This window comes from Myiozetetes cayanensis, unplaced genomic scaffold, assembly GCF_022539395.1.
Source record: "Myiozetetes cayanensis isolate MyiCay16 unplaced genomic scaffold, myiCay2020 scf30, whole genome shotgun sequence".
NCBI lineage: Eukaryota > Metazoa > Chordata > Aves > Passeriformes > Tyrannidae > Myiozetetes > Myiozetetes cayanensis.
Window position 1 is genome coordinate 4,396,178 of NW_026087522.1, and position 26,899 is coordinate 4,423,076.

Sequence of the window (26,899 nt, forward strand, 5' to 3'; positions counted from 1 at the left end):
AAAGAGAGAGAGAGAGAAAAAAAAAAAAAGAAGGGGAAAAGGGAAAAAAACCCCTCCCCGAGCAGCCAAGCCCAATCGGCGGGAGAGGCTCGTGTGTGTTTGGCCTTTCCTCATGACGTAGTGTCCTGTGCCTCTCTCCCCCCTCTCCCTCTCCTTTTCCCCTCCCTCCTTACCCCCCTCCCCTTCCCCTCGCATCCTTGGAAGCAACAATTAAGCAGCTCTGGGATAAAACACACAGCCCGCGGGAGCACGGGGGCATTGCTTCAAGAGATGGCAAGGCAGGCAGCTGCACCCCTCCTTCCCGGAGTCCTCCTCCTCCTCTTCTCCATCCTCCCGGCTACTCAGCAAGGAGGTAAGGAACGAAAAGGCTCCTTCCCTTACCCCGGCCAGCGCTTCGCCCCAGTCCTGCGAGGACCCTCCGAGCCCCCCGGGCAGCTCCACGCCTGCCCCGGCTGCGTGGCCCCGAGGAGGGACTGTCACCCACCCCGCCCTGCCTTGGGGACATTCCCGAGGGAAGGCGGGTGCGCAGCCCCCCTCGCTGCCACCTCCGCCGAGGGCTCTTTGCTCCCCAAAGCGGCGGGTGGCTCGTGCCATGCCCGGGTGGGATGGGATGTCACCGAGGGTGGTGACACGGGGCAGTCCCAGAACGGCGCTGCTGCTGCTGCGCCAAACACTTGTCGGGGGGAGGCTCCGAAGTGCTGCGTCCTGGCGAGAGGCTCCGGGACATGAGAGGCTTGGGGACAGGAGGCTTGGGAAGATGAGAGGCTTGGAGACACCAGAAGCTTGGGGACACAAGAGGCTTGGGGACGTGACTCTTGGGGACAGGAGGCTTGGGATTATGAAAGGCTTGGAGACACGGGAAGCTCAGGAACATGCAGGCAGGGCAGCGGGGAGCGGTGGCCACCAGACTCCCACGGGGCTGGTGGCCACCAGGTTCCCAAGGGCAGGGAGGGGGGAAGCTGGCATCGGTCCCTTCCCCACCCGGCGCGGTGTCAGGGTGAGCTGGAGGGGCAGCGGGTGGCAGCATCCCGCGGCCGATGTGTGCGAGCTGCCGCGCAGTGTGTGGCAGTGACAGCCCGCGGGGCTGGTGCAGCCGCAGAGCAGCTCGACCCACCCGAATGGCAGCCCGGGGATGCTCGGGATGGCCCCCGCACCGCCCTCATCGCACTGGTGTCGCCAGCCACCAGGGCCGTGCGACACCCCAGGGCCGTGGAACACCCTCCAGCCCACGCACAGGCGGCCGGGGCGGGGAGGTGACAGCCAGAGCAGCAGGTGACACAGGCGGGGCCAGCGCAGCAGGTGCCTGCCCGGGGGCCGGCTCATGTGCCGGGGTCGGGTGAGCTCCCACCGAGGATGGGAGAACAGCTGAGCACAGACCGAGAGCCCACTGACACGGGCAAACAGCGTGAGGTGGGGACAGCACCTGCGGGGTGGGACAGTCACCGCTACAGAGCCAGGTGGGGACAGCACCTCCGGGGTGGGACAGGCACCGCTGCAGAGCCGGGGTCTGTGCCACAGAGAGTGTGTGACGGGCAGAGCCACCAGCGGGGATGGGGCCGGTGCCAGAGTTTCTCAGACAGGGGACTGAGGACTGGTGGAGGGGAGCGGGCAGGATCCCCCGGGCAGTGCCAGGGCTGTGCAGGCACCAAAGCACCCCAACTGCCTGTGCCCTGGGCTCCCTGCTCTGCCCTGGTGTGGAGGGCTCCCAGGACCCCGTCCATGGGCTGTTGCCCCCTGGCTGTGCAGGCAGTGGCACCCCAGAGCTGGGCAGCTCCTGTAAAGCTGAGCTGCTGTCGGTGCCCGATCCTGGTCAAGGTGCTGGATGGGATATGCCAGTCCTGGGCACCCTCCACGTCCATCAGTGATGCTCCATACTGCCTTGCTGAGCCATGGTGGCTTTGGTCCCCAGCTCTCCAACAATGCCCAACTGGGACACTCCCTGGAGGGCACTGAACCCCGGGGAGACCCTGCAGCAGTTTGTGAGCAGTTCGGGAATGTTGGCCTGACTCCAGGCCCCTGCTCAGTCTCCAGGGTTGTTTGCTGGTTTGGGAAGTAGCTCACTGAGGTGGCCTTGCCCTAGGGATGGTCCCTGTCCTGGTGGGACCCTGGAGAATGCTCCCCCAGGGAGGACTGGGCAGTGTCTCTGCAGCCTGGTGTGCTTGGCCAGCCCTTGGGAGACAGAGGCACAGCCAGTGGCACAGGGTGGGGGATACCAGGGTGCTGGAGGGGGCACCTGGAGAGGGTTCAGGGCAGTGTCCTCCAGCACCTGCTGCCAGGGCAGCTCCAAACCAGCCTGGCAGGAAAGGGACCCCTGAGACATCCCAGGACTGAGGGGGAGAAGGGGGGAACCCTCCTTCACACACAGACTGTCCCCTCAGAGCAGTGCCAGGGGGCTGAGATGGCAGCACTCAGGAAGCCCCCAGCAGTGGGTTGGGATCAGGCCCTGGGGTCTGTCCCCTGGGGAGCAGAGCTGTGCTGGGCACCGTGGGCACCTGCCAGGCTGGGCAGAGCTGGTGGGGGGAAGCTGCTGTGTCTTCCCCTAAAGGTGACAAGTGCAGTGTGTCCCAGTGTTTGGAGTGGGCATCCATCCCTCAGGGCCTCCATCCATCCCTCAGGGCTTCCATTCACCCCTCAGGGCCTCCATTCACCTCTCAGAGCTTCCATCCACCCCTCAGGGCTTCCCCTGCTGAGCATGGGGGATGCTCTGACAGTGACACACACAGGAGGGACAAGAGGGACCCCAGGGAGGTCCCAGCCCCACAGGGTTTTGGGATCACAGGGGGCAGCTCAGGGGGTGTAGAGAGGTGGGTGCTGGGTGTGCTGGCGCTGTGGGGACCCTGTGAGGGCAGCCAGAATCCTCAGGGACACCAGTAGTGCCAGTGGTGGGGCTGGGATGGCATCTCCCCTTCCCAGCTGGACACTGGCCTGCTGGGACTGCTCCCTCCCCAAACAGCTCCGAGGGTGTAGCTCATCTGCCAGCGCTCGGAGATGAAAGCTGGAGCTTCAGGGGGGCTGGAGAGGAGCCAGGCTCCTGCCAGCAGCCCCCCTGCTCCCCCCGAGCTGCTCCCAGCGCGCTCGGGCCAGGATGCAACACGGCTTCAAAGCCACTTGGAGGCCGAATGTTTCCATAACTTTCTCCCAAGAAAAAGAAAACAGCGGAACGAGGGAAGAGGCGAAATGGTGGTGGTTGCTGAGCGAGACTCCTCCGGGAGCGGGTGCCCATGGGAGCAGGGAGGGTGGCGAGGGACGAGGTTTGGCTGCCCGGTGAGGGTGTGAGCTCCTGTCCTGTGGGGGGGTTCTCCAGCCTGGCCTCAGTCTCAGAAGCTGTGGAATAGAGAAATCATCTGGATTTCTGGCTCGTGGAGTCAGCTGTGAGCAGTGGGGCAGGTGGGAATGGAGCAGCTGATCCTGCTGGGATGGGAAGCAGAACAGTTGTGGGCACCACAAACAGTGACCTCTGGGATGGAGCTGGGGCAGAAAAAGGCCACTTTCTGTAAACAAGGAGGCTCCACACCAGATCCTGAGCACCTCCATGGGTCAAACCCCACCACAGCAGGCATGTGGGTGTGAATCCTCCTGCCCCAGGATGGAGAAGACATCCCTGGGGTGGGTGCTGGGATACTGGGGGCCAGCACCATTCTCTGCAAGGTTTACAGCCAGCATGGCCCAGGAGACAAGCTGGGACACTGGGAAACCCCCCTCTGTGGGTCCTGGCAGGCTTGTGGCAGGGGCAGAGGCAGCGCAGAGCTCCTTCAGTGCTGGGAGGCTGGGGACTCAGTTTTCCCTTCCGCATGTGCCAAGGGAAGGGATGGAAAGGACAAAAGGGGGCATGCAGACCCCAAACTGGGCTGGGGCCTGCTCGCCCTGAGGCTGGGGAAGGACAGAGAGACCAGCCAGAGGGTGATGGCTGTGGCCTGGTGTGGTCACAGTGTAGCAGGGCTGTTGTCAACACTCGGTGAGTGTTGGTGCCGCCCATGGGAGGGACTGGTGGTGCTGGGGAGATTTGTAAAACCAAATGGGTTAGAGAGGCCCCCCAGCAGTGCCTGCACCAGGGAACAGCCCCCCAGCTGGGCCATGGATGAGCAGCTTGTGAAAGAGCTCCCAGGGAAGGGCAGAAGTGGCTGTGTTTGGTAGCAGAGGGGTCAGCCATCGTGAGTGGAAGGCTCAGCTCCCCAAAGGCACAGGGTGTCCCCCCAGGCCATCCTGGCTCTGCCAGGCGTTGCTGATTTCCTCCCTCCCACCTCCTGATCTGGGCGTGGAGATGGCTGATGAACCAGCACAGCCTCCAGAAGCTGTCGAGGCACTGGGATGAGCACCGTGCCCTGGGGCTGGGGTGGTGTCTGGGGGATGCCTGGGGAGGGGGCAGTGACAGTGTCCCCACAGTGGGACCCTCCAGCCAGGATCCACGCAGAAGGTGATGATGATGAAGGGCTCTGGGCAGGTGCCACCTAGACCTTCCTGGGGTGCCCGTGCACTGCAGGGGTGCTGAAGCCATCCTGCCTTGTCCCAGCTCCCCGGGGTCACTGGCACAGGGGGGCAGAGGGACATCAGTCTGGGGAGACACAGGGAGACAGAGGAGACCCCCCCAGCACCACCCCAGCACCAGGGACCTGGCCTGGCTGTGGGGGGCTGAGGCTGGGGAGCACTAGGGGGGCTGAGCAGCCCCTGCCTGGTGGAGGACAGTCTCTGGCTGTGGGCATGGGGGTCCCTGGCAGGATCCTGGCCATCCCAGCGGCACTCGCTCCCGGTGGCAGTGGCGTGTCCCCTCCCAGCAGGGCGGGGCGGGGAGGGGGAAGCACAGGCGATGCGTGGACGCTCTGAGTTTGTTTGGAAACAAGCGAGAAGCTGGGTTTTTGTTTATCCAAGCTGGGGGCGGACGGGAGGGAAGGGGAGGGGGAAGGGGGAGGGAGCGGGCGGGGAATGTGCCGGGAAAAGGAGCTGCTCCATAACCCCCGGCCGGCTGCCAGGCCGGACTGTGCCGTGCCGGAGCGGGGAGCCGGCGGCTGGAGCGATGGCTGAGCCCGTGTCCCCTCCATTCCAAGGGACATCAGCTGCTCCAGGGCCCTCGGCCCCGGCAGGACCCTGGGAGGGGGTGTTAGTGGGCACAGGGTCAGGGTGCTCCCTGCGGGGAGCACGGGGGGGCTGTGTGACAGGTCCCGGCACGGGACCCCCCCTGCATGTGCCTCCCCATGGATGTGTGACCCAACATCCCCCGTGCTTGCGCAGCCTGACACCCCTGTGTGTGTCCTGGCACCCCAGTGCACCTCCGTGGTACGACTGGGGGTCCTCCCAGGTGCCCGGGGGGGTGAGCCGGGCACAAGGAACACCCTCATCCCTACCACTGGTGGGGCAGGGCAGGGGGCTGCGGGTGCAAAACGAGGGGGGAAACCCCCTGAGTTTGCCCCACATCTGAGCTGGAGATGTGCAGCACGATGTGCCCCCCCCTCCCCGTGGTGTGCCAGCCCTGCCACCCGCCCGTCCCCCTCGGGCTGCTGCCTCCACCCTGCCCAGCCCCTCGGTGGGGCTGCCAGGGCTGTGTCACTGTGGGCATTTGGCTCCTGGGGGTGCTGGTTCACCCCCGAGCCTGGCCAGGCTGCTGGGGAGGCCACTGCAGGTCCTCAGGTCCCAGCCATGCCACCACAGGGTCCCCAGTGCCCGTCCACCCTGAACTGCAGCCCCTCTGCCCAGCGCAGGCAGGAGGTTTGGCTGCAGCTTGGCACAGGGGTGCTGGCCATGGCAGCCACCCCCACTCCCCCTGGCAGGCCCCTGTCCTGCAAACCCCACTGCAGACCCCACAGCAACCCCTCCCCCGGTGCCAGAAGTGAAACATCCCCCTGCATTGCAACCCCCTTGTAGCTCCAACCCACCTGCCATCCCCCAACCCACCCATGGCCCTGGTGGAGCTGGGGGGACCACCCAGAGGGTGGCTTCCTGGTGTTCTGCAGCACACACACTTCTGCCAGGGTCTAAACAGCCAAAAAACCTTGCTGTGACCTTGGAGCATGAGCTGAGATGCCCTGGAAGGTGATAGGACCTGGGGGGTGATCTCAGTGTCACACAGCCAGGCAGAGGGACACAGGGAGGGTCTGATGGGTCTCAGGAAGGTCCCCCAGTCTGTCACCCCAGTCTCACTGGCCTGAGCTGGCTCTTCCCACTGGCATCTGAACAGGGCATGAGGCAGACCCAGCCAGAGGGTTTGGCTGGGACCAGCATGGGCTGCAGGGCTGAACTGGGACAGACACCCCCTCCCCACACTGTGCCTGGCCCCATCCCCTCAGAGCCATGAGAAGCTGGAGGTGATGGAAGTGGTACTGGCTGTGGTACAGAACAGGATTTGGGAAGCAGAGCTGGACAGCAGCCAGTCCCATGTCCCTCCTTCTTGTCACCACTGTCACCCCAGGGGAACTGAGGGGTGCAAGGAAAGGGACCTGCCCCCGAGCTCCACATCCCACCCCTCGCCAGGGAGCAGCACAGATCCCAGGAGGTGCCACACACATTCCTCCTTCCCCTGCCTTGGACACTTGTGGGGATTTTAACGAGGGTCTTTTCTCTTGCAGGGGTCCCTGGTGCTATCCCAGGAGGAGTCCCAGGAGCAGGCTTTTTCCCAGGTAAAGGGCTCCAGGCAGCACTGGGAGGGGCTTGCAGGAATGGGCAATGCCTGAGGGGGTCCCTGGATGCCTCTGAGACACCATGGAAGGCTGGGGGGCCTGCCAGCTGGGATCAGGAGACATGGGGGCACCCTGTCTGGCTGCTCAGCCCTGGGTGGCTGTCCCAGCACCCACCTCACGGTGTGGGACAGGAGTGGGTGGCAATGCCAGACTTACCCTGGGGGCCACTGGCCCAGGGCTGGCACCTACACCCTGCCCAGACTGGGAGGATCCCAGAGTGGATGCCCTTGCACCCCTGTGACCCTCTGTGCCTCCCCATGGCCCCTGGGAGGCTGGCATGGGTGGGTGGGTGCTGACAGGGGTGGGTGCTCAGGCTGTGCCGTTGCTCGCAGGTGCTGGAGTTGGAGGTTTGGGAGCAGGTGAGTGCTGGGATGGGGAGGGGGGCAGCACCTCCGGCAGAGCTGCCCTGTGGTGGGCAGGGGGTCTGCCACGAGGCTGGCCCTGTCCTACAGGGTGTCCCTCCCGGGGGATGCCCGGAGGAAGGACGGCTCTGAGCCCTCTCCGCTCACTCTCCCGTAGGACTCGGGGTTGGAGCTAAACCTCCCAAACCAGGTAAGGAGCCTCTCCACGGCTCTCTCCATCTCCTGCCATGCCAGTGGCCAGGATATTTCCCAACCCCTGTTGCCCTCATGTTTCTCCTACCTGGCATGGGGGGTCCCCCCCACCGCGGGCACCCCCATGGCCGAGGCACACAGCATCCCTGCCCTGCCACAGCCTCCAGGAGCCTCCCTCCCTCACCCCCTGCTTCGATGTGCTGTCCTCTCCCCTCCAGCCCCCCCCAGCCCACCCTTTTGGGGGCGCTTGCTACCTGCAGAGCTGTGCCAAAGCATCTGGGGGAGCTGCAGAGCCGGTGTCCCGTGGGAAGCTGGCAGCACCTCCGCTCGCCTGCCATCGTGGCTGAGCAGCTTTTGCTGGGGCTCCTGCAGCCACGCTGGGGTTGGCCTGGCTTAGAAATGAGAGGGGTGAGGGCACATCACTGGGAGAGGGGTGAGATGCTGGCAGGAGGATGCACAGCCTGAGGGAACCAGTGGGAAAGGTGCTGGGGCAGCAGGGAGTGAATGTGCAGGGGGCAAATCTGTTGCCAAGCGACATCATGGAAACATAGAATGGCCCGGGTTGGAAGGGACTGTAAAGATCATCTTGTTCCACCCCCTGCCATGGGCAGGGACACCTTCCACTAGCCCAGGTTTGCTCCAGGCCCCGTCCAACCTGGCCTTGGACACTTCCAGGGCTGGGGCAGCCACAGCTTCTCTGGACAACCTGTGCCAGGGCCTCCCCCCAACCCCTGAGCAGAGAATTTCTTTGCGACATCCAATCTAAATCTCTCCTCTTTTGGTTTAAAACCATTCCCCCTTGTCCTACCGCTGTCTGCCCAGTGCTCATTGTCACCCACGGAGAGATGCTGCTTTAGGCAGGCACAGGGGTCTCCCCTCCCTGCCCACCCCGGGGGTACCCGCTGTGCCCGGGGCAGGGTCACCCCACCCCCCCGGCCCCCCGAGCCGGGCCGTCTGCGCCGCGGGAGCGCCAGCCCGAGGCGGGGGCCGGCAACCTCCGTTTACTCAGATTTCAGCTCGTGGAAAGAAAAACAAGGCCCTTTATTTCGGCGTAATTAAAACCAAACGCGGGGCGGCCGCGAGGGCTCAGCCGGAGCGGTGTCCGCGCCCCGAGCCAGCGGCACTGGAATTTGCGCCTGGAGGGAGCGAGGGCTGATGAGCCCCAGATGTTGGAAGGCAGCGCTGGCCGGAGACCCAGGGGCTCATTCCTCAGCCATAAACATTTTGGTTCCGTCCCCTCGTGGCCCGGCGGGGTGGGGGGTGGCTGAGGCAGAAGGGGACGGGATGGAGGATGCGGCTGCTGCCGAGGGCATTTGTCACCAGTCCCCCTGGTGTGCTCCCATCCCGTAGGGATGGTGCAGCAGGGACTCTTCTGCTCCTCTGGGCTGCCCACCCGCTTTTCTTTCCAGGGGTCGCAGGACTTGGGGGACTCGGCCCACTTGGCCTGCAGCCAGGTGAGCACAGACCACCGATGTCCCCAGAGACCTGCCCTGGGGACAGCACGTCCCTTGTCTTCCCATAGCGCTCCATACCCTGCCTGGGCATCCCTTCCCAGGCCTGAGGGACTGCAGCCACCAGCAGGCAGCCCTGTGGTCCCCCAACACCACAGCATCAACCACAGCGGGGTGACCCCACAGGCGAGGAGCAGTCTGGGGTCTGCAGGGGGACAGAGGGGCAGTGCCTGCACAGGGTCAGCCAGCCTCCCTGAGGCTGCAGGGGTGGCAGCACCCACTGCAGGGTGGTGTTTGAGATGAGTGGGGTGCAGATGGGAGCAGGAATTTGGGGGATGCAGGACAGGGCAGTGCCTGCTAACCACCGCCTCGCCCAGCCTAACGCCAGCCCTGGCACCGCCGCACAGCACCCCCAGCTCTGCACCCACCACGGAGGGCAGGACACCCCCTTGGCAGCTGCTTTTTGATGATGCTCACGCTGGTTGTTCTCCCCACAGGTGCTGCAGGTCTCTTCCCAGGAGGTGCCTTCCCTGGGGGGGCCTTCCCAGGGGCCGCCTCGGCCGCGGCTCTCAAGGCTGCTGCGAAAGCTGGTGAGTGCTGGGGGGGTCTGGGTAAGGCCAGGGCCACACCGGGGCTCCTGCAGCTCCCGGGGACTCCTGGTGTCCCCTGGGACTCTAGGTTAGGAAAGATTTCCCCCTGGAGCTGGGGGGCTGCAAGCAGGAGGTGCCGCTCCCACTGGGATCCCCACCGGTTCGGAGGGACCCAGGCACAGGTAAACCGGTCAAACCTGAGCCCCCAGGAGCAGAGAGCACCGAGCTGCCTGGTCCCCAGGCACAGTACACCCTGGCACTGCCTCAGGATGTCCCCTTCGCCCCTCTCCTCCCCTCCAAGAGCCACCCTGACCTTGTCCCTTCTTTGGCACCGTTCCGGCCAGCCGCAGCTCAGCGCTGGCATCTCCCGCCGGCACACTCCTCTTCCCAATGCCCCCAGGTGCTGGCCTTGGAGGCGTGGGTGGAATTGGTGGTCCCGGTGGCCTCGGGGTCTCCACAGGTAGGAAACACCCCTCGTCCCCAGCGTAGCCAAGCCTGGGGCAGACCTGTCGCCGTGCCCGCCGGGGCGGGCAGGAGCCGGTGCCGGGGCTCAGGGGTCTCTGCTGCCTGCAGGTGCCGTGGTACCGGGCGCGGTGCAGCCCGGGGTTGGCGCGGCAGGGAAACCCCCTAAAATACCAGGTAGGTGCACGGCCCCAGAGCCAGGGGCCAGGGAGGGAAACCAGTGCACCCGGGCCCTCATCCCCGGATTTCTCTTGCCTGGCAGGTGCTGGGATTCCTGGAGCTTTTCCGGGCGGCGTGCTCCCCGGAGCAGGTGAGTGGGGGGGGTCCCTAGCCCACCCACCAGCAGCGCCCCAACCTCTGTGGGGGTCCCAACCCCACCAGCAGCACTCTGATCTCTGAGAGGGTGCCCACTCTGCCAGAGACACCCTGACCTCTGAGGGGATTCCCATGCCACCAGCAGGATACCAACTTCCAAGGGGGTCCTCATCCCGCCAGCATCACCCCAACCTCCAAGGGAGTCTTCACCCTTTACCCTGTCAGCAGCACCCCGACCTCTGAGGGGATTCCCATCTCACCAGCAGCACCCCAATTTCTGAAGGGATTCCCAACCCCCACCAGCAGCACCTCAACCTCCAAAAGGATCCCTACCCCGCCACCAGCACCCCAAGTTCCAAGAGGTCCCCCTGCCCGGTGCCAGCACCCCAAGTGGGCAGAGCGCCCTGCCCTGTCCCTGCCAGCCTCCCTGTCTGCCCCGCGCTGCTCCCTGCAGCTTCCAAACCCTTCTGCTGAGGTCACGGTGACATTTCCACTGTGCCGACGGCAGGGGGGACCCGGCATCTCCGGGGGTCCCGTGCCAAGCTCAGCGGGAGCAGGCGGCACCGGCACCGGGAGAGGAGCTGGCACGGCCACGGCAGGGCTGGCGTGGGAAGGAGGGGGAGGAGGTGGCGGGGAGAGAGGAATTCCTCAGTGCAGAGTAATTTGGGGGAGGAAAACTTGTGAAAACAAGATGTTTCGACACTGTCCGGAGAAGAAGTGTGTTGCTGGTCAGGAATGTCTTTTCCATGTCTGAAAACGCACGAGTTATAATGAAAGACATTTGTAAGAGGGGGAAAAAAAAATCCAAACCAAAACCAAACGAAAGAGAAACTTGAAACCCAAAAACCCAACCTAAACACTGCCAGGCCAAAACACTGTCTGCTGCCCTGGGAGGGTTGGGGTCCAGCAGGCAGGACCACCCCCTGCTCCTGGAAGAGTCCTGAGGCCACTGTGCATCTCCAGGGCAGAGGCTTGGCTGTGCTTTGCTGTCAGTGGTGGCACTCACTCCTGAGTGCCATGTTCCCTCTAAGCTCCCCAAGCCCCAGGCAGCTCCAGGGCTGCAGCAAACCCTTCCCTGGCAGCTGGGGGGTGCAGGCAGGCTGGCACAGAGCAGTCCTGGCAAGCACCTGAGGATGAGGGTGCCCTGTCCCACAGTTAGTTCTGAGCCAGAGGTGGGTGACAAGGATTTGGGAGCTGGGTGTGGCGGTCTTGGGTACCAGGAACATCGTGATGCCCCGGCTCACCCTCGGCTCTCTGCTGCAGGCGTTCGCTTCCCTGGTGTAGGGGTGCTGCCCGGAGTACCCACTGGAGCTGGAGTCAAGCCTAAAGGTCCAGGTAGGTCCCTCAGTCCTCTGGGAACACCAGGATGGGCTCATGGCTGGCTCCAGCTCTGCCCCCCTATCCCACTGGAGCTGGCTCCAGCCCATCCTTTGGGATCACAGCCCTCCAGGGCACATGGGTGAGCTCAGCCAACCTCCAGCTGAACCCCCTCAGGCTGATTTGGCCTCCAGGCCCAGCCCTGGGGCTCACACAGGTGTCCTTGTGTTTCCTTTCAGGAGTTGGAGCCTTTGGAGGAATCCCCGGTGAGTGTCCCGTCTCTCTTGCCTGTCCTTTCTCTTCCTTCCCAAGCCTGTCCATCACAGCCATGGTCTCCCCATGCCAGAAGATGCCTCAGGGCTTCCTAGGCCACCCACTCTCCTCTCCTGGGGTGCCCTGGGGCGCTCCCCTCTCCCAAGGACTGGTGGCGGTCGTGGCGCGGGCTCCAGGTGAGAGTGTGCTGTTGGCTTTGCAGGACTGGGAGGTTTTGGAGGTCAGCAGCCCGGTGTCCCTCTGGGGTATCCCATCAAAGCTCCTAAGCTCCCAGGTAAGCTGCTGCCACAGCCAGCGGGGCTGCGGGTGGAGGACCCCCGGCAGTGTCAGGAGAAGGACCCGCCGTTCCCCTGGGGCTGTGCCCACGGGTCCCCTGGACCTGGCAGTGCTGGTGCTGGCCCTGGGACAGCAGGACAGTGCCCAGGGCTCTGGGCAGATGGGCCCCTGGGCAACCCTGCCTGCAGCTGCCCCATGGGCAGGTGCTGGGGTGATGCCTCTGCTCTTGCCCCTGGTCCACATGGACAATGCTGTGCCTCTCTCCAGCTGGTGTAAGGTAGGGAAGGTCGTGTTCTGGGGACGTGCTTTGGCCAGGCCACCCTGAGATGTCCCTGCCAGCTCCTCCTGGCAGGAGGCACAGCCTTTCAGGGGCTGTCTTCTCACTGTGCCTCCTGGGGTTGTGCCAGGCATTCACCTGGGCCAGGCGTCCTGGCTCAAGGAGCTGTGCCAAGCAGCTCCAGGCAGGTCTCCCTTCCCAAGGAGGCTCAGCCCCAGCCTGGGGAGGCCTGGTGGAGCTCAGCACTCCCTTCCCAGGCTGGGCTGATCCGGGGGGCTCCATCCCCCAGCCCTGTGCCAGCTCTGCCCATGGGGGGACAGTGGCACACACTGTACCCTCCAGGGGCCGTGCTGCCAGCTCCAAGTGCATCCCCTTGAGGAGGAGGAGGAGGAGGGCAGCCAGATCCAGGCAGGGACTCCCACGCCTGGGGGGCTGCTTTCCCCACTCACCAGGTTGCTGCAGGCAGGAGAGCCTGGGCAAGGGCAGCCCACCCTCGGGAAGCACATCCCGGCCCGGCACGGGCGCCAGCCCCGGCAGCTCTGCCGGCTTCCCCCCGACGGGGCCCGTCACCACAAACGGCAGCGGGAATGCTTGGCCCGCCCCGGTTTCCTCCGCCGAGCACAGTTACGCTCGTCAGGGCCCCGCCGCCGGATCCCGTCTGGGCTCCCGGCCCCAAACCGCCTTTCATGGGGTGCCCGGTGTGCAGGACAAGCTGCCAGCCGTGCCTGGCTCCCTCCCACGGTGGCCCACAGCCCAGCTGAGCCACCTCCGGGGAGCCGTCACCAAATATATCCCGGGAGGACACTCCCCCCATGGTCAGGGAGCCTGTAGGTGCAGGACAGCAGGGCTGTCCCCAGCTGCGGTTTCACCTGACACTCGGGTTGTTCCTGGGGTGTCGGGGAATGTCAGTTTGTCCCCTCTGAGGATTTGGGGCTGGCAGTGCAGGAAAGGCCAGGCTGGCTGCAGAGGCTCTTGTTTAGATGCTGCAGATGGATCCGGGGGCTGCCACACATGAGGGTGTTCCCCTGCACTGTCCCCATTGCAGCAGGTCTGGGCTGAGAGGGGATGAGGGGACAGGCCAAAGTACACTGTCAGTGGCAGGTCACCTTGTTGCATGATTTGCTCCTGTGCTGTCCCTGCTCAGGAGGTGGTCCTGGGGTCACCCCCCTTGCTGGGGGCTCAACCTGAAGCTGTGGCTGAGATCGAGGTCCCACTGATGCCGTAGGGATCCCAGTGTCCAGCTGTGCTTGGGTGACATCAGTCTGTGCAGAGCCCTTCCCGTGACACCCACAGTGCCCATTGGCCTGAGCCACCCTGGCAGTTCTGGTGACATCCCCATGGGCACAGTCCAGGGCAGGAGCTGCTCTCCCATCCAGCTCAGAGTGAGGAGGGGCTGGCAAAACCCTTGGAGACCCAAGGACTTGGACTCTTGGAGTCACCTCCAGGAGTGTCACCCCAGTGCCAGACCCTTTCACAGCTTTGGGGTGAGCAAAGTGCTGATGAGGTGCCCCAAGATGGGCAAGGGGGGTCCTCCAGGTGGAGGACACGTGGCACAGCTCACAGCTGCCACAGCCTGGAAAAGCCTCTGCCCTCCAGCAGCGCTGTGCTGGTGTGGGACACCATGGGACAGCCTGGCAGAGTGCAGGGAAATCTGGTCCCCACATGCTGGCTGTGGGAGGGGATGGCGTCCTGTGCTCAGGGAGATGCTGTGCCATGAGCAATCCAGTCCTGCCCTGCCCAGGGCAGCCCCCTCGGCAGGAGGGCTTGGGGTGTGAGACACTCTCCACCCTGCCTGCTGTTCCCATCAGGAATGTGGCAGCCCATCTCCTCCCCTCAGGCCGCTGCCAGCAGTGATGGGAGCTGGATGCTGCTCCCCAGGGCGCAGTTCCCGCTGAGTTTGGGGCATCCCCGCGCCCTTCCAAGCACTGGGATCCGCTGGGATCCGGCTCTTTCGCAAGGAGACGCTTCCCTGGCCATGATGTTCCCGCTCGTAATCCCTCCCTGTCCCTTCAGGCCGACCTCCTAAGGAGGTCACGTTTCAGTGGAGGCTCCCAAGCCCTGATTCCAATTAAACCCTTTCCTCTGGAGCTGGCTGTGGCGCAGCCAGCTGGGTACAGCTCTTGCCGCGGGGCTCCTGGGGGACCCCCTGCCAGAGCGGGGTCGTGGGAGGCTCCTGCAAAACCAGCTTCAGGCACCACAGCCCTCGGCACAGGGCTGGGAGTGGGCAGCTCTCCTTGGAGCCACTGCTTCCAAGGTGAGGGAGAACATCTCCTGGCCTGGCTCCTCCACGTGGGTTTGTATCCTGGAGGATTTACTATCCCCACGGAAGGAGCCCCCAGGGCTGGTGCCGCGCAGGCGGCTGGCAGAGAGGGGCAGGAGCACAGCCACGGGCAGCCAGGTGCTAACCCCCCCCTTCTCTCCTCTCCAGGTGGCTATGGATTGCCCTACACCAATGGTAAGCTGCCCCACAGTGAGTGCCCATAGCCCTCACTCTGCGGTCGTGGCTCCACTGGGTGCCACCGCGACCCTCGGGGCGGCGTGAGGGGCATCCCACTCCCAGGTGTTTCCCTGGGGACCTCATGGCTTGCCCATGATGGCTGTGGGCCTGGCTGGGAGACAGTCAACCCTCCCAGTACCCCACGCCACGGAGCTGGGAGCTGTTGATCCGTAGGACATCCTGAGCCACCGCCAGCTCCAGGAGGGGATGTTTGAAGTGGCAGCTGGGCTGGGGAGGAGCTGGCTCTGGGCATCCTTCGGTGCCAGGGGGAGGAGACCCTTTGGGCAAGGGAGCTGCTCCTTCCTCCTCCTTCCTCGGGCCGGTGCCTGACGTGGCTGTGCCGTTGTGTTTGTGGTTGCAGGCCTCAGGCCCGGTGGGCCAGGAGCAGGCCTTGTGGCAGGGAAGGCAGGGTATCCCACCGGGACAGGTACACTCCGACCCCGCAGCCCCAGGGTGTGGGACTGGCACGGGCAGGGCAGGGGGACCGGGCACCCTGTCCCTTTGGGGTGTTGGGCACTGCCCAGCTGTCTGGTGACCCCAGGGGACAGCCTGGAGGGTGCATCATGTCCCAGAGGTGAAGGGGACAGATGCTGGCAGGAGTGCCCGGTCCCCAGGGTCCCTGTGGGGTGGGGGAGCCGAGGTGGGGATGGCACCTCAGCGGTTGCCCATGTCCTTCCCAAGGAGTCGGAGCTCAGGCGGCCGCGGCAAAGGCAGCAGCCAAATACGGTGAGTGGCCCTGCACGGCACATCCACCGCACGTGTCCCCAGCGGGGCAGCTGGGCCCTCCCTGCCAGGCTGGGGGTGCGTTGGTCGTGTCCCTGCATCGCTGGGCTGACCATCTTCTTCTCCCTTGTGGCAGGAGCCGGTGTCCTGCCCGGGGTTGGCGGCATCCCAGGAGTCGGCGGTTTGGTACCCGGTGTGCCAGGAGCTGGAGGTGAGGGGGTGACAGGGCTTGGCCCTGGGGTTCAGGGGGGGTCACCTCCCCTTGTCCCACACCCCTGACTCTCTGACATCCCCCAGTTGGAGGACCAGCGGCGGCAGCAGCAGCAGCAAAGGCGGCGGCGAAGGCAGGAGCCTTTGGTGAGTTCCCGGTGCCACGGTCACATCTCGGGACATGGAGAAGCCTTCACTGATAGCAGGGCTGTGTGGCTCCACCACCTGCCCCAGCAGCCCCTGTCCCACCTCCTGGGGTGCTCTCCCAGTTCTCTATCCTGGCTTCTATAGCTTTTTGGGCAGTGACGATGGGCTGATCGGCCCCTTGTGATGCAGCAGCCTGGCATGGGGGAGTGCATCCCCCTCACATGTGGTTTCTCCATAAGAGATAGGGGTTTGCTGTGCCAGGTGCCAGCAGGGTGTCGAGGGACATGGTGTCTGTACCGAGCTGTCACTCCTTAGCAGAGGGATGCTCCTCATGATGCAGGTCTCCTTCTCTCTGTTTCCTCCTTGGCTCTTTTGAGGGAAAAAAATGGGTAGTAAAGCACTCATTGGAGCATCCAGGGAAAAAGTGCCAGCCCTGGGCACAGCTGGGATTTACAACCCCAGTGCTAGGGTCTCCAAGTTCCTGGGTGGCCTCCAAACCCCTGAACTGGGTGTAGGGAGCTGGGAATTGCAGTCCTGGCTGTACTTGGCTTCCCTGAGCAGCTGCTTTGTGAGGAGGGGGAACCCACTACAAAGTCAGGTACTCTGGAGTGTCTTAAGACCCTGGGACAACCCAGTGGCTGAGAGGGGTGTTTTGGGGGAGTTTGACTGTTCTGCTTCCCTCCAGCTCCAGGGGCAGTGCCTGGAGTTGGTGGTGTCCCAGGCCTCGTACCCGGAGTTGGAGCTGTCCCCGGACTGGTGCCCGGCGTTGGAGCTGTCCCCGGGGTGGCAGGTGACTGTTCCCAGGAGCCCTGTCCCCACCACCCGGCTCTGTGGGGCTGTGGTGGCTGAGGGTCCCTCTCTCCTTGTCCTCAGGGGTGCCGTCGGCAGCAGCAGCAGCAAAGGCAGCTAAGATCGGTACGTGCTGTGCGGAGCCCCCACGGCCCCCAGGAGCCCTGAGCACCCTCTGTGCCCGCCACACACAGGGGGTCCCCTGGGGATCACTGCAGAGGGAGGGTGGGATGTGCTCAGCCCAGCTCCCAGCTGCTCCAGCCAGGCTTGGCTTCATCCCCCGGGTGGGACCTGGTCCCTCTCCAGGGTCTCTGGAAGCTGCTTCATGGAAAGGAATGATGAGACTCCAGCTCATGTCTTTGCATTTGGTCTGAATTTTTGGGCTTTGTTCCAAATCCATTTTTTCTAGCAGCAGATCTGAGACAGGATCTGGTGCCCAAGGGTGGGCAGAGATCCTTGGCAGAGGGAGCCCTGCCCAAGGTCACCCACCACCTTCCAAAGACCTGGTGGCATCCAGCAAGTGCATCCAGCTGGGTCTTGCCCAGCAGGCATAACCACCCCATGGAGCTCCAGTGAGGATGAGGGACATGGCCAAGTGGAGGAAGTCTGGGAGCTCAGGCACAGAGAGGAGGCAGAATTGGCCCTGAGGCTCCACCTGGGACTGGGGGTCCATGTGCTGATCCAATTGCTGTTCCAAAAGGCAGAGCCAGTGGTTACCTGGCCAGGTCCCAGGACCTTCTCCATCGTCACTGTGGGAATGCCTAGGAGGAGCCATGCTCTGTGGCAGCTCTCCTTTGAGGGTTAAATCATTGATGCCCATTTCTTCCACTTTTCCTCCACATCTTCTGGGGAAAAAAAAGTCGCACCACATGCCCAGGGAAGGAGGGGATTCAGGGAGAACCTTGGCAGTGGGTGCTCTGTGCTGGGGTGCCAGGGCCCTGCTGAGCAGGGGACTATGAGGACAACCTCTCAGCCCTTCCAGAAAGGACTTGATGCTTGTCCCTGTGGCTACTGGGTCATGGCTCTTAGTGCCCTGGGCAACTCCCCAGTCTGACCAGTGCCCTGGGCACTCAGCCCTTCCACAGAGCTACTGGGGACCACCAGCCAATTCTCCTCTGTGGCCTGTTTGGCTGCAAGGCTTGTTGTCCCCATGATGAAGACCACCTTGAGCCCCCCGTGATGATGAGGATCACTGTGGTCCTCTGTGTCGTGGTGACTTCCCAGTGATTGCTGGAAGAGTCAGGGAACCCATCCCCCCTGTCACTGATGTCTCCTGGACAAGGCCAGGGATGCTCTGCTCACCATGGCACCATGACAAGAGCAGAGCCATGACAAGGTCCCTGGACCTTTCAGCTGCTGCTGCAACGAGCTCTGACTGCTCCCCTCTTGTTCCCTGCAGGAGCTGGCGTTCCCGGGGTTGGTGTTCCTGGTGTTGGCGTTCCCGGTGTTGGGGTCGGTGGTGTCCCAGGCCTCGTGCCCGGAGTTGGAGCTGTCCCCGGACTGGTGCCCGGCGTTGGAGCTGTCCCCGGGGTGGCAGGTGACTGTTCCCAGGAGCCCTGTCCCCACCACCCAGCTCTGTGGGGCCGTGGTGGCTGAGGGTCCCTCTCTGCTTGTCCCCAGGGGTGCCATCGGCAGCAGCAGCAGCAAAGGCAGCTAAATATGGTACGTACGAGGGAACGGGGAGACCCAGCTCATGTCTCTGCACTTGGTCTGAATTCCTGGGGCTTGTTCCAATCGATTTTTCCAGCAGCAGACTTGATACAGGATCTGGTGCCCAAGGGCTCAGCCTCACTGCAGGGTGGGCTGAGATCCCTGGCAGAGGGAGCCCTGCCCAAGGTCACCCACCACCTTCCAAAGGCCTGGTGGCATCCAGCAAGTGCATCCAACTGGGTCTTGCCCAGCAGGCATAACCACCCCATGGAGCTCCAGTGGGGATGAGGGACATGGCCAAGTGGAGGAAGTCTGGGAGCTCAGGCACAGAGAGGAGGCAGAATTGGCCCTGAGGTTCCACACTGGGACTGGGAGTCCATGTGCTGATCCAAATGCTGCTCCAAAAGGCAGAGCCAGTGGTTACCTGGCCATGTCCCAGGACCTTCTTCTCCATCGTCACTGCTGAGCCCTGGCAATATTGAAGTGGAGCCATGCTTGATGGCAGCGCTCCTTTGAGAGCTAAACCACTAATGCTCATTTCTTCCATTTCTGCTATGTGTTTCGTAATTAAAAAAGTCCCACCAAATACTCAGGGAAGGATGGATTCAGGGAGAACCTTGGCAGAGTGTGCTCTGTGCTGTGGTGCCTCTGCCCATCAGGGCACCTCTTGCAGTGGGTCCTTCCAGAAGTGACCTGATGCTTGTCCCCATGGGCCTGGGTCAGGGCTGTCAGTGCCCTGGGCAGCTCCCCAGTCTGACCAGTGGATGCTCTGCTCATCACGGCAGGAGGATGAGAGCAGAGCCATGACAAAGTCCCACCATTCAGCTGCTGCTGCAACGAGCTCTGTCTGCTCCCCTCTTGTTCCCTGCAGGAGCTGGTGTTCCCGGTGTTGGTGTTCCTGGTGTTGGCGTTCCCGGTGTTGGGGTCGGTGGTGTCCCAGGCCTTGTACCCGGAGTTGGAGCTGTCCCTGGACTGGTGCCCGGCGTTGGAGCTGTCCCCGGGGTGGCAGGTGACTGTTCCCAGGAGCCCTGTCCCCACCACCCGGCTCTGTGGGGCCGTGGTGGCTGAGGGTCCCTCTCTCCTTGTCCCCAGGGGTGCCGTCGGCAGCAGCAGCAGCAAAGGCAGCTAAGATCGGTACGTACGAGGGAACGGGGAGACCCAGCTCACGTCTCTGCACTTGGTCTGAATTCCTGGGGTTTGTTCCAAACCCCCAGCAGCAGACTTGATACAGGATCTGGTGCCCAAGGGCTCAGCCTCATTGCCAGGGTGGGCAGAGATCCCTGGCAGAGGGACCCTTGCCCAGGGTCACCCACCACCTTCCAAAGACCTGGTGGCATCCAGCAAGTGCATCCAACTGGGTCTAGCAAGACAGGGGAGCAATCCCTCCCTTGCCCCACTGCTGTTATTCCTGGATGTGGCAGTGCAATGTTTGTTCACCAGGATGACAAGAGCAGAGCCGTGACAAGGTCCCTGGACCTTTCAGCTGCTGCTGCAACGAGCTCTGACTGCTCCCCTCTTGTTCCCTGCAGGAGCTGGTGTTCCCGGTGTTGGTGTTCCTGGTGTTGGCGTTCCCGGTGTTGGGGTCGGTGGTGTCCCAGGCCTCGTGCCCGGAGTTGGAGCTGTCCCCGGACTGGTGCCCGGCGTTGGAGCTGTCCCCGGGGTGGCAGGTGACTGTTCCCAGGAGCCCTGTCCCCACCACCCGGCTCTGTGGGGCCGTGGTGGCTGAGGGTCCCTCTCTCCTTGTCCCCAGGGGTGCCGTCGGCAGCAGCAGCAGCAAAGGCAGCTAAGATCGGTACGTGCTGTGCGGAGCCCCCACGGCCCCCGGGAGCCCTGAGCACCCTCTGCACCCACCACACACAGGGGGTCCCCTGGGGATCACTGCAGAGGGAGGGTGGGATGTGCTCAGCCCAGCTCCCAGCTGCTCCAGCCAGGCTTGGCTTCATCCCCCGGGTGGGACCTGGTCCCTCTCCAGGGTCTCTGGAAGCTGCTTCGTGGAAGTGAACAATGAGACCCCAACTCATGTCTTTGGACTCAATCTGAAATCACGAGTTTTGTATCAATTCCAATTTTTTCATCAGCAGACACAGGATCCTGACAGAGGATCTGGTGCCCAAGGGCTGAGCCTGGCTACCATTTGGGCAGAGATCCCTGGACCTCTCAGCTGTTGCTGCAACGAGCTCTGACTGCTCCCCTCTTGTTCCCTGCAGGAGCTGGTGTTCCCGGTGTTGGTGTTCCTGGTGTTGGCGTTCCCGGTGTTGGGGTCGGTGGTGTCCCAGGCCTCGTGCCCGGAGTTGGAGCTGTCCCCGGACTGGTGCCCGGCGTTGGAGCTGTCCCCGGGGTGGCAGGTGACTGTTCCCAGGAGCCCTGTCCCCACCACCCGGCTCTGTGGGGCCGTGGTGGCTGAGGGTCCCTCTCTCCTTGTCCCCAGGGGTGCCGTCGGCAGCAGCAGCAGCAAAGGCAGCTAAGATCGGTACGTACGAGGGAACGGGGAGACCCAGCTCACGTCTCTACACTTGGTCTGAATTTCTGGGGTTTGTTCCAATTGATTTTTCCAGCAGCAGAACTAGCACACTGTGCCTGAAGGCTCAGCCTCAGTGCAGGGTGGGCAGAGATCCCTGGCAGAGGGAGCCTTGCCCAAGGTCACCCACCACCTTCCAAAGGCCTGGTGGAATCCAGCAAGTGCATCCAACTGGGTCTTACAAGACAGGGGACCAATCCCTCCCTGGCACTGCTGTATTCTCTCCTGGACAAGGCCAGGGATGCTCTGCTCACAACAGCACCATGACAAGAGCAGAGCCATGACAAGGTCCCTGGACCTTTCAACTGCTGCTGCAACGAGCTCTGACTGCTCCCCCCTTGTTCCCTGCAGGAGCTGGTGTTCCTGGTGTTGGTGTCCCTGGAGTTGGCGTTCCCGGTGTTGGGGTCGGTGGTGTCCCAGGCCTCGTACCCGGAGTTGGAGCTGTCCCCGGACTGGTGCCCGGCGTTGGAGCTGTCCCCGGGGTGGCAGGTGACTGTTCCCAGGAGCCCTGTCCCCACCACCCAGCTCTGTGGGGCCGTGGTGGCTGAGGATCCCTCTCTCCTTGTCCCCAGGGGTGCCGTCGGCAGCAGCAGCAGCAAAGGCAGCTAAATATGGTACGTACGAGGGAACGGGGAGACCCAGCTCATGACTTTGGACTTGATCTTTGGGTTTGTTCCAAAGCTGTTTTCCAGCAACAGACCTGACACAGGATCTGGTGCCAAGGGCTCAGCCTCACTGCCAGGGTGGGCAGAGATCCCTGGCAGAGGGACTTCTGTCCTGGGTTATCCACCACCTTCCAAAAACACGGTGGGAATCACCAAGTGCATCCCACTGGGTCTAGCAAGACAGGAAATTGATCCTTCCCTTGCACTGCTTGGTCTGTTCTGGACAAGGCCTTGGGATGTTCTGTTCACCACAGCACGATGACAAGAGCAGAGCCAAGATGAGGTCTCACCCTTTCAGCTGTTGCTGCAACAAATCTAACTTCTCCCAATCTCGTTGCCTGCAGGAGCTGGTGTTCCTGGTATCGCTGGCGTTCCTGGCGTTCCCGGTGTCCCTGGTGTCCCCGGTGTTCCTGGTGTTCCTGGTGTCCCGGGCGTGCCCGGCGTGCCTGGAGTTCCCGGCGTGGTGCCTGGTGTTGGAGGTGAGCAGCTGGGCTGTCCCCAGCCAGTGGGGTGCCACTGGCCTTGCCTGTCCCCTCACTGTCCCCTGTGTCCCCACAGTGGGTGGCCCGGCAGCCGCAGCGGCCGCAGCGAAGGCGGCAGCGAAAGCCGCAGCGAAAGGTGAGTCCCCACCAGCCCTTCCCTGGGGGGCAGGAGAGATGTTTGCCCGTGGGTGGAGTGGGGGCCACCTTGGTGCTCTGGGTGGTGAGAGGGGTCAGTGGGACCCCTGCTGTGGAACCTACCTGCTCGGCCACATCCCGGGACCTCTCTGCGGGAGCAGGACGTGTTCCCGGCGTTGGCGTTCCCGGCGTTGGCGTTCCTGGCGTTGGCGTTCCTGGCGTTGGCGTTCCCGGAGTTGGTGTTCCCGGTGTCGGTGTTCCTGGTGTGGGTGTGCCTGGTCTGGTGCCCGGTGGGGTCGGCATTCCAGGTGAGGTGGTGTCCATGGGACACTCAGGTGTCCCCAGCAGTGCTGGCTGGGGGTGCCGGTGTGGCCACCGCGGCCCATCCATCCCTGCCCTTCTCCTCCCCTCTCCCCCAGGAGTTGGTCCTGCAGCCGCCAAAGCAGCCGCCAAAGCAGCCAAGTTCGGTAAGCTGGGATCTCTCCAGGGTTGTCCCACCTGTCCTGTCTCCTGCTGCCCCCAACCCTGGTTGGGGCCAAGGTCCAGCCCTGCATGGGGTCCCTGTGGGTCGGGGTGAGGGATGAGCTCTCCCCAGGGCTGTGGGTGGGATGTGGGTCTGGCTGTGTCAGGGCTGCTCTCCAGAGAGCTGGATGGAGCGTCTGAGGTTCACCATCCAAACACCCCCTCTTCTACCCACCACAACCCATCTGAGTATCCATCTGTTCCCTTCCCTGTACATCCATCCACCCATCCATCTCACCATCCATTCAAACACTCCACATCCATCCATCTCAACCATCCATCCATGTCACCATCCGTTCAACCATTCATCCATCTCACCATCCATCTATTCATCAATCTCACTATCCATCCATTCAACCACTGACCATCCATCCATCTTCCCCCCCAGCCTGCCATGCCTTCTCAGCCCACTCCTCCCACCCCTTCTCTCCCTGAGCCAAAGCCAGTCCCCCAATTCCCTCTGTCCTTGCAGGAGCAGGTGGCCTGGCTCCTGGTGTAGGTGGCCTTGTTCCCGGTGTAGGTGGCCTTGTTCCCGGTGTAGGTGGCCTGGTCCCTGGTGTTGGAGGTGTCCCAGGTGAGGAGGAGGGAGGATGGTGGTGGTGGCAGCCGGGCTGGTGTGGGGACAGTTCTGGTGCAGGACAGGCGTGAGGAGAACCTCAGTGGTCTCCATCAACTCATGGTTCCCCCTGGGAGGATGCAGACAAGGCTCTGCCCAGGTTTGCTGAGGGGACCCTCCAGGGGTGCTGAGACCCTCCTGCTGTCTCCGTGCAGGGGTTGGAGGTCCGGCCGCAGCAGCGAAAGCAGCAGCAAAGGCAGCGAAATTCGGTGAGTCGACCAGAGAAACCCACCACTCACAGCCAGGGGGCACCTGCAGGGGCACAGACTGGTGCAGGGGACGCTGGGGAGCGTTGGGGGTGGGCACCCTGTGCCAGGCACATCCCCCCATGCAAGAATGGGGATCACGCAGGGGTCACCCCGTGCTGCCTCACCCTCTCTCCACAGGAGCCGGGGTCGGAGGGGTGCCCGGTGTTGGAGTGCCCGGTGTTGGAGTACCCGGTGTTGGAGTGCCCGGTGTTGGAGTACCCGGTGTTGGCGTGCCCGGGTTGGTGCCAGGTGTGGGAGTACCTGGAGCTGGAGTCCTCCCCGGGGCAGGTACGTGCTTTGTCACACCCCACCGGGGGCCCTGCTTGGGGACAGCAGCGGCTGGGAACACTGAAAGCCACCCAGCCAGGTGGAGGGGTGGCAGGGGCAGTGATGCAGGCAGGATGGGGGATGGTGGCATGTGGGAGGTGTGTCCTAACTGAGGTGTCCTCCTTCACTTGGCAGGCATCCCCCAAGTAGGTGCTAAACCTCCCAAATTTGGTAAGTGTCTCCACCACCCTGCCCCACGTCCCACCTCAGACTGTCCCCAGGCACCCTCCTCATGTGGCCATCGGGGTGCTGACTTTGTGTCCCCTGCATGTCCCCTTGTCCCCTGGTGGCCCAGGCATGGAAGGTGATGTGCTGTCACCCAGGAGTGCTAAGTGCCACCTCTACCCCCTGTCCTGGACACACTGGGGATGTTTTTCTCCTGTGTGTGTCATGGGTGCTGGGGACACCCAGGGTGGGTGCCAGGGCCACCTGGCTGGGACTGCTCTGAGCTGAGGGTGCCAGGTTAGAGGGGGACAGGCATTAATGTTCCCTCTCTGGCAGGTGTGCCCGGGGTTGGAGTGCCAGGAGTTGGTGGCCTCCCAGGTAAGTACTGGCAGCAGCCAAGCCTGAGCAGTGGGGATGTGCAGGCAGACAGATGCTCCCCCAGAGGGATGTGAGCAGCAGGATGCTTTCCCAGAGGGATGCAGGTGGAGCGATGCTCCCCCCGAGGGATAGGGACAGAGGGATGCTCCCCCTGGGCATGGAGGGAGCAGGGCTGCCCAAGGAAGGATGGGCACACTCAGGGCTGGATAAGGAGTGGATCAGACAATGCCTGTCCTCACTGATGTTCACCCATCATAGGTGGCCTTGGAGTTGGTGGCCTTGGAGTCGGTGGGCTCGGTGTTGGTGAGTGATGCTGGCCCTGGCACTGGGGCTCCCAGGGCTGGGCTGCAGGGAGTGGCAGCTGTGTGCTAGCAGAGTGCCCAGAAGGAAAGGGGTTTATGGGATGAAGGGGATGCAGAGTCACTTTTGTCCCTCCTGGTCCCCTGACACAGTCCCACCCCACACTGTCACCTTGTGCCTGCCCTGCTCCCAGGGTGTGATTCGTTGCTGAGAAGGGACTGGGGGCCATAACACCGGTGTTGCCAGTGCCATGGGAACAGGGGACAGTCCCATACCATGTCCCTCACATGTGGAGCTGCAGGTCCCTCCTGGGGACCCTCTGGACCCTTAGAAGGGTCTGGCTTCAGCACTGGGGGCAGAGAGTTGGAGCAGGGGCTGTGCTGCTGCCCCTCTCTGACACAGGACTCTTATATCCAGGAGCTGCTGGGAAACCTCCCAAGCCAGGTAAGGAGCAGCCAGAGGAGCTGCAGGGGTGACTCTGGTCCCTGTCCTCACCCCTGTCCCCATCCCAACACTCCCCACCCTCACTGGGGCTCTCCCCTTGCAGGTTTTGGTGCTGGTCTAGGTGAGTGCTGTGGTTTGGGGCTGGGATGTGAGCATGTCCCCCACCACACCACACTTGTCCCCACATGCTGTCCCCACTCTGCTGCCACTCCCTGCTGAGCACTGGGAAGCCAGATGGGTGCCATGGCAGGGACAGGGGCTTTTGCCGTGGCTTCTGTCCCTGCACTGAGCAAGCAAACCCAGCCAGGGTGTCCCCTGCCCGGGCTGGGGTGGCACTGCTGTCACAGGCTGTCACTGGCTGTCACTTTTTCCCCAGGGGTTGGAGTTCCCGGCTTCGGCGTGTCACCAGTATTTCCAGGTACCACCCTCAGCACACACCCCGGGCACATCCCGGTGCCTGCCCGGCTCCCGGGGATACACAAAGCCCACGGAGCACAGGGACACGGCCACGGGCTGGGGAGGGACCCCGGGAGCTCTGCTGAGCCGGGGGGGCTCAGCTGGGGGGTGCAGGGCAGAGCGATGTGGGTGCCCAGCGCGTGCTGAGAGCTTCGCTCTCCTTCCAGGTGGGGTCGGCGGCCAGCTGGGATTTGGTGGTGAGTGTCCATCCCCCCCCGCATGGGGCATTTTTGGGGTGTGTGGGGGGTGCACATCCCCCCTGCACCCCGCAGCCGAGGGGACGGGGGTCCCGCTCACCCAGCTCCTCCTTTTCCCTGCAGGGAAGCCCCCCAAGACCTACGGAGGAGCCCTCGGTGCCCTGGGCTTTAGAGGTGAGCGCTGGTGCTGGGACCGGCTCCTGCACCCCCTGCCCTTCTCCAGCACCCCCCGGGGTGCAAGGGGGGCTCACCCCGTGCATCCCCCACCCCATGGCAGGCGGCGTGGGCTGCGCAGCAGGGAAGTACTGCGGGAGGAGGCGGAAGTAACCGCGGCCGTCACCGCTGACCTCATGAACTTTGGTGCTACTGCATGGTCCAGAATGTAAATCCCGAGCAAAGCTGAGACGCCCCCCTCTCCCAAAACCCCTCCCGTCCATCCCGGGGCCGTCCCGGGCCCCGCGTTCCCAGAAGGGGTCCAGCACCTCCGACAGCATCCGTCGCCCCCCAGCCCCTCTGTCCCGGCAGGGAGCGCGGAATAAACTGCGGGGAGCAGCCGTCCCCCTTGGTGCTATCGCTCTCTGCGGGATTTTGGGGGGGGCTTGGGGGGTCGCACCCCTCCCCAGCCCCGGAGCTGACCCCCTCGGGGGGGCAGGAGGAGGGGTACCCCACATTGGAGGAAGGGAGGGAGGGAAGGGGATGCCGGCGGCGGGGGCTGCACGGGGAGGGATGGCCCCGTCGGCCTGGCCCCCCACGCCGGTCCCCGCGACCCCCCCGGTCTGGGGGGGCCGCGGGCAGGAGGGGCTCGGTCCCTTCTGTTGCTCACTTTGCTATAACTGGGTGGGACGCCCTTATACAGAGGGACTCGCTTCTGACAGACTAATAAAGGACAAGTTTTTAAAGGATTCTGGCTCTGTCCTGTGTCCTATGTCCGTGTCCCCCTCCCCGCGATGGTGGCAATGATGGAGGAATCCAGCCCAGCCCCTGTCACTGTCCCCGGTCTTGTGCCCGTGGCTCTGCACAAGCCTGGGGACACAGTGGCACTGTATTGTCACAGCTCTGGGCCACGGGGTGAGGGGACAGCCTGGGCACCTCGGGGCTGCCCCTGCCCTGTCCCCCAGTGCCAGCCCCGGGGATAATTGGGGTGGCCACGGCCTATCCCACAGTGACAACCCTGGGATTCAGGGGGAGGTCTGTGCCCTGTCCTGGGCGTGAGGGGGACATCTGTGCCTTGTCCTGGAGCAACGGCC

At 63.7% G+C, this 26,899-nt stretch overlaps 1 protein-coding gene across 42 annotated transcripts; it reads left to right on the top strand.

Moving 5' to 3' along the window:
- The first annotated feature begins 191 nt into the window (after nt 1-191).
- Nucleotides 192-26,286, top strand: ELN (elastin). 42 transcript variants are annotated; one of them, XM_050325615.1, is made up of 45 exons: nt 192-352; nt 6,558-6,608; nt 7,001-7,027; nt 7,188-7,220; nt 8,632-8,676; nt 9,171-9,263; nt 9,664-9,723; nt 9,837-9,902; nt 9,988-10,035; nt 11,304-11,375; nt 11,597-11,623; nt 11,833-11,904; nt 14,612-14,638; nt 15,042-15,107; nt 15,362-15,406; nt 15,540-15,614; nt 15,701-15,760; nt 16,446-16,550; nt 16,634-16,675; nt 17,949-18,086; nt 18,170-18,211; nt 19,071-19,208; nt 19,292-19,333; nt 19,729-19,866; nt 19,950-19,991; nt 20,407-20,544; nt 20,628-20,669; nt 21,069-21,206; nt 21,290-21,331; nt 21,727-21,861; nt 21,941-22,000; nt 22,161-22,307; nt 22,419-22,466; nt 22,994-23,095; nt 23,293-23,346; nt 23,524-23,673; nt 23,848-23,883; nt 24,214-24,255; nt 24,514-24,558; nt 24,973-24,999; nt 25,103-25,120; nt 25,376-25,417; nt 25,623-25,652; nt 25,776-25,826; nt 25,930-26,286. In XM_050325615.1, the coding sequence occupies exons 1-45, from the start codon at nt 271-273 to the stop codon at nt 25,977-25,979; spliced, it is 3,033 nt and encodes a 1,010-aa protein (XP_050181572.1). In that variant the 5' UTR covers nt 192-270; the 3' UTR covers nt 25,980-26,286. The 42 variants fall into 42 exon arrangements, with proteins under 42 accessions (XP_050181572.1, XP_050181576.1, XP_050181575.1 ...); XM_050325619.1 differs by lacking the exon at nt 9,664-9,723; XM_050325618.1 differs by lacking the exon at nt 8,632-8,676.
- Nucleotides 26,287-26,899: the final 613 nt, after the last annotated feature.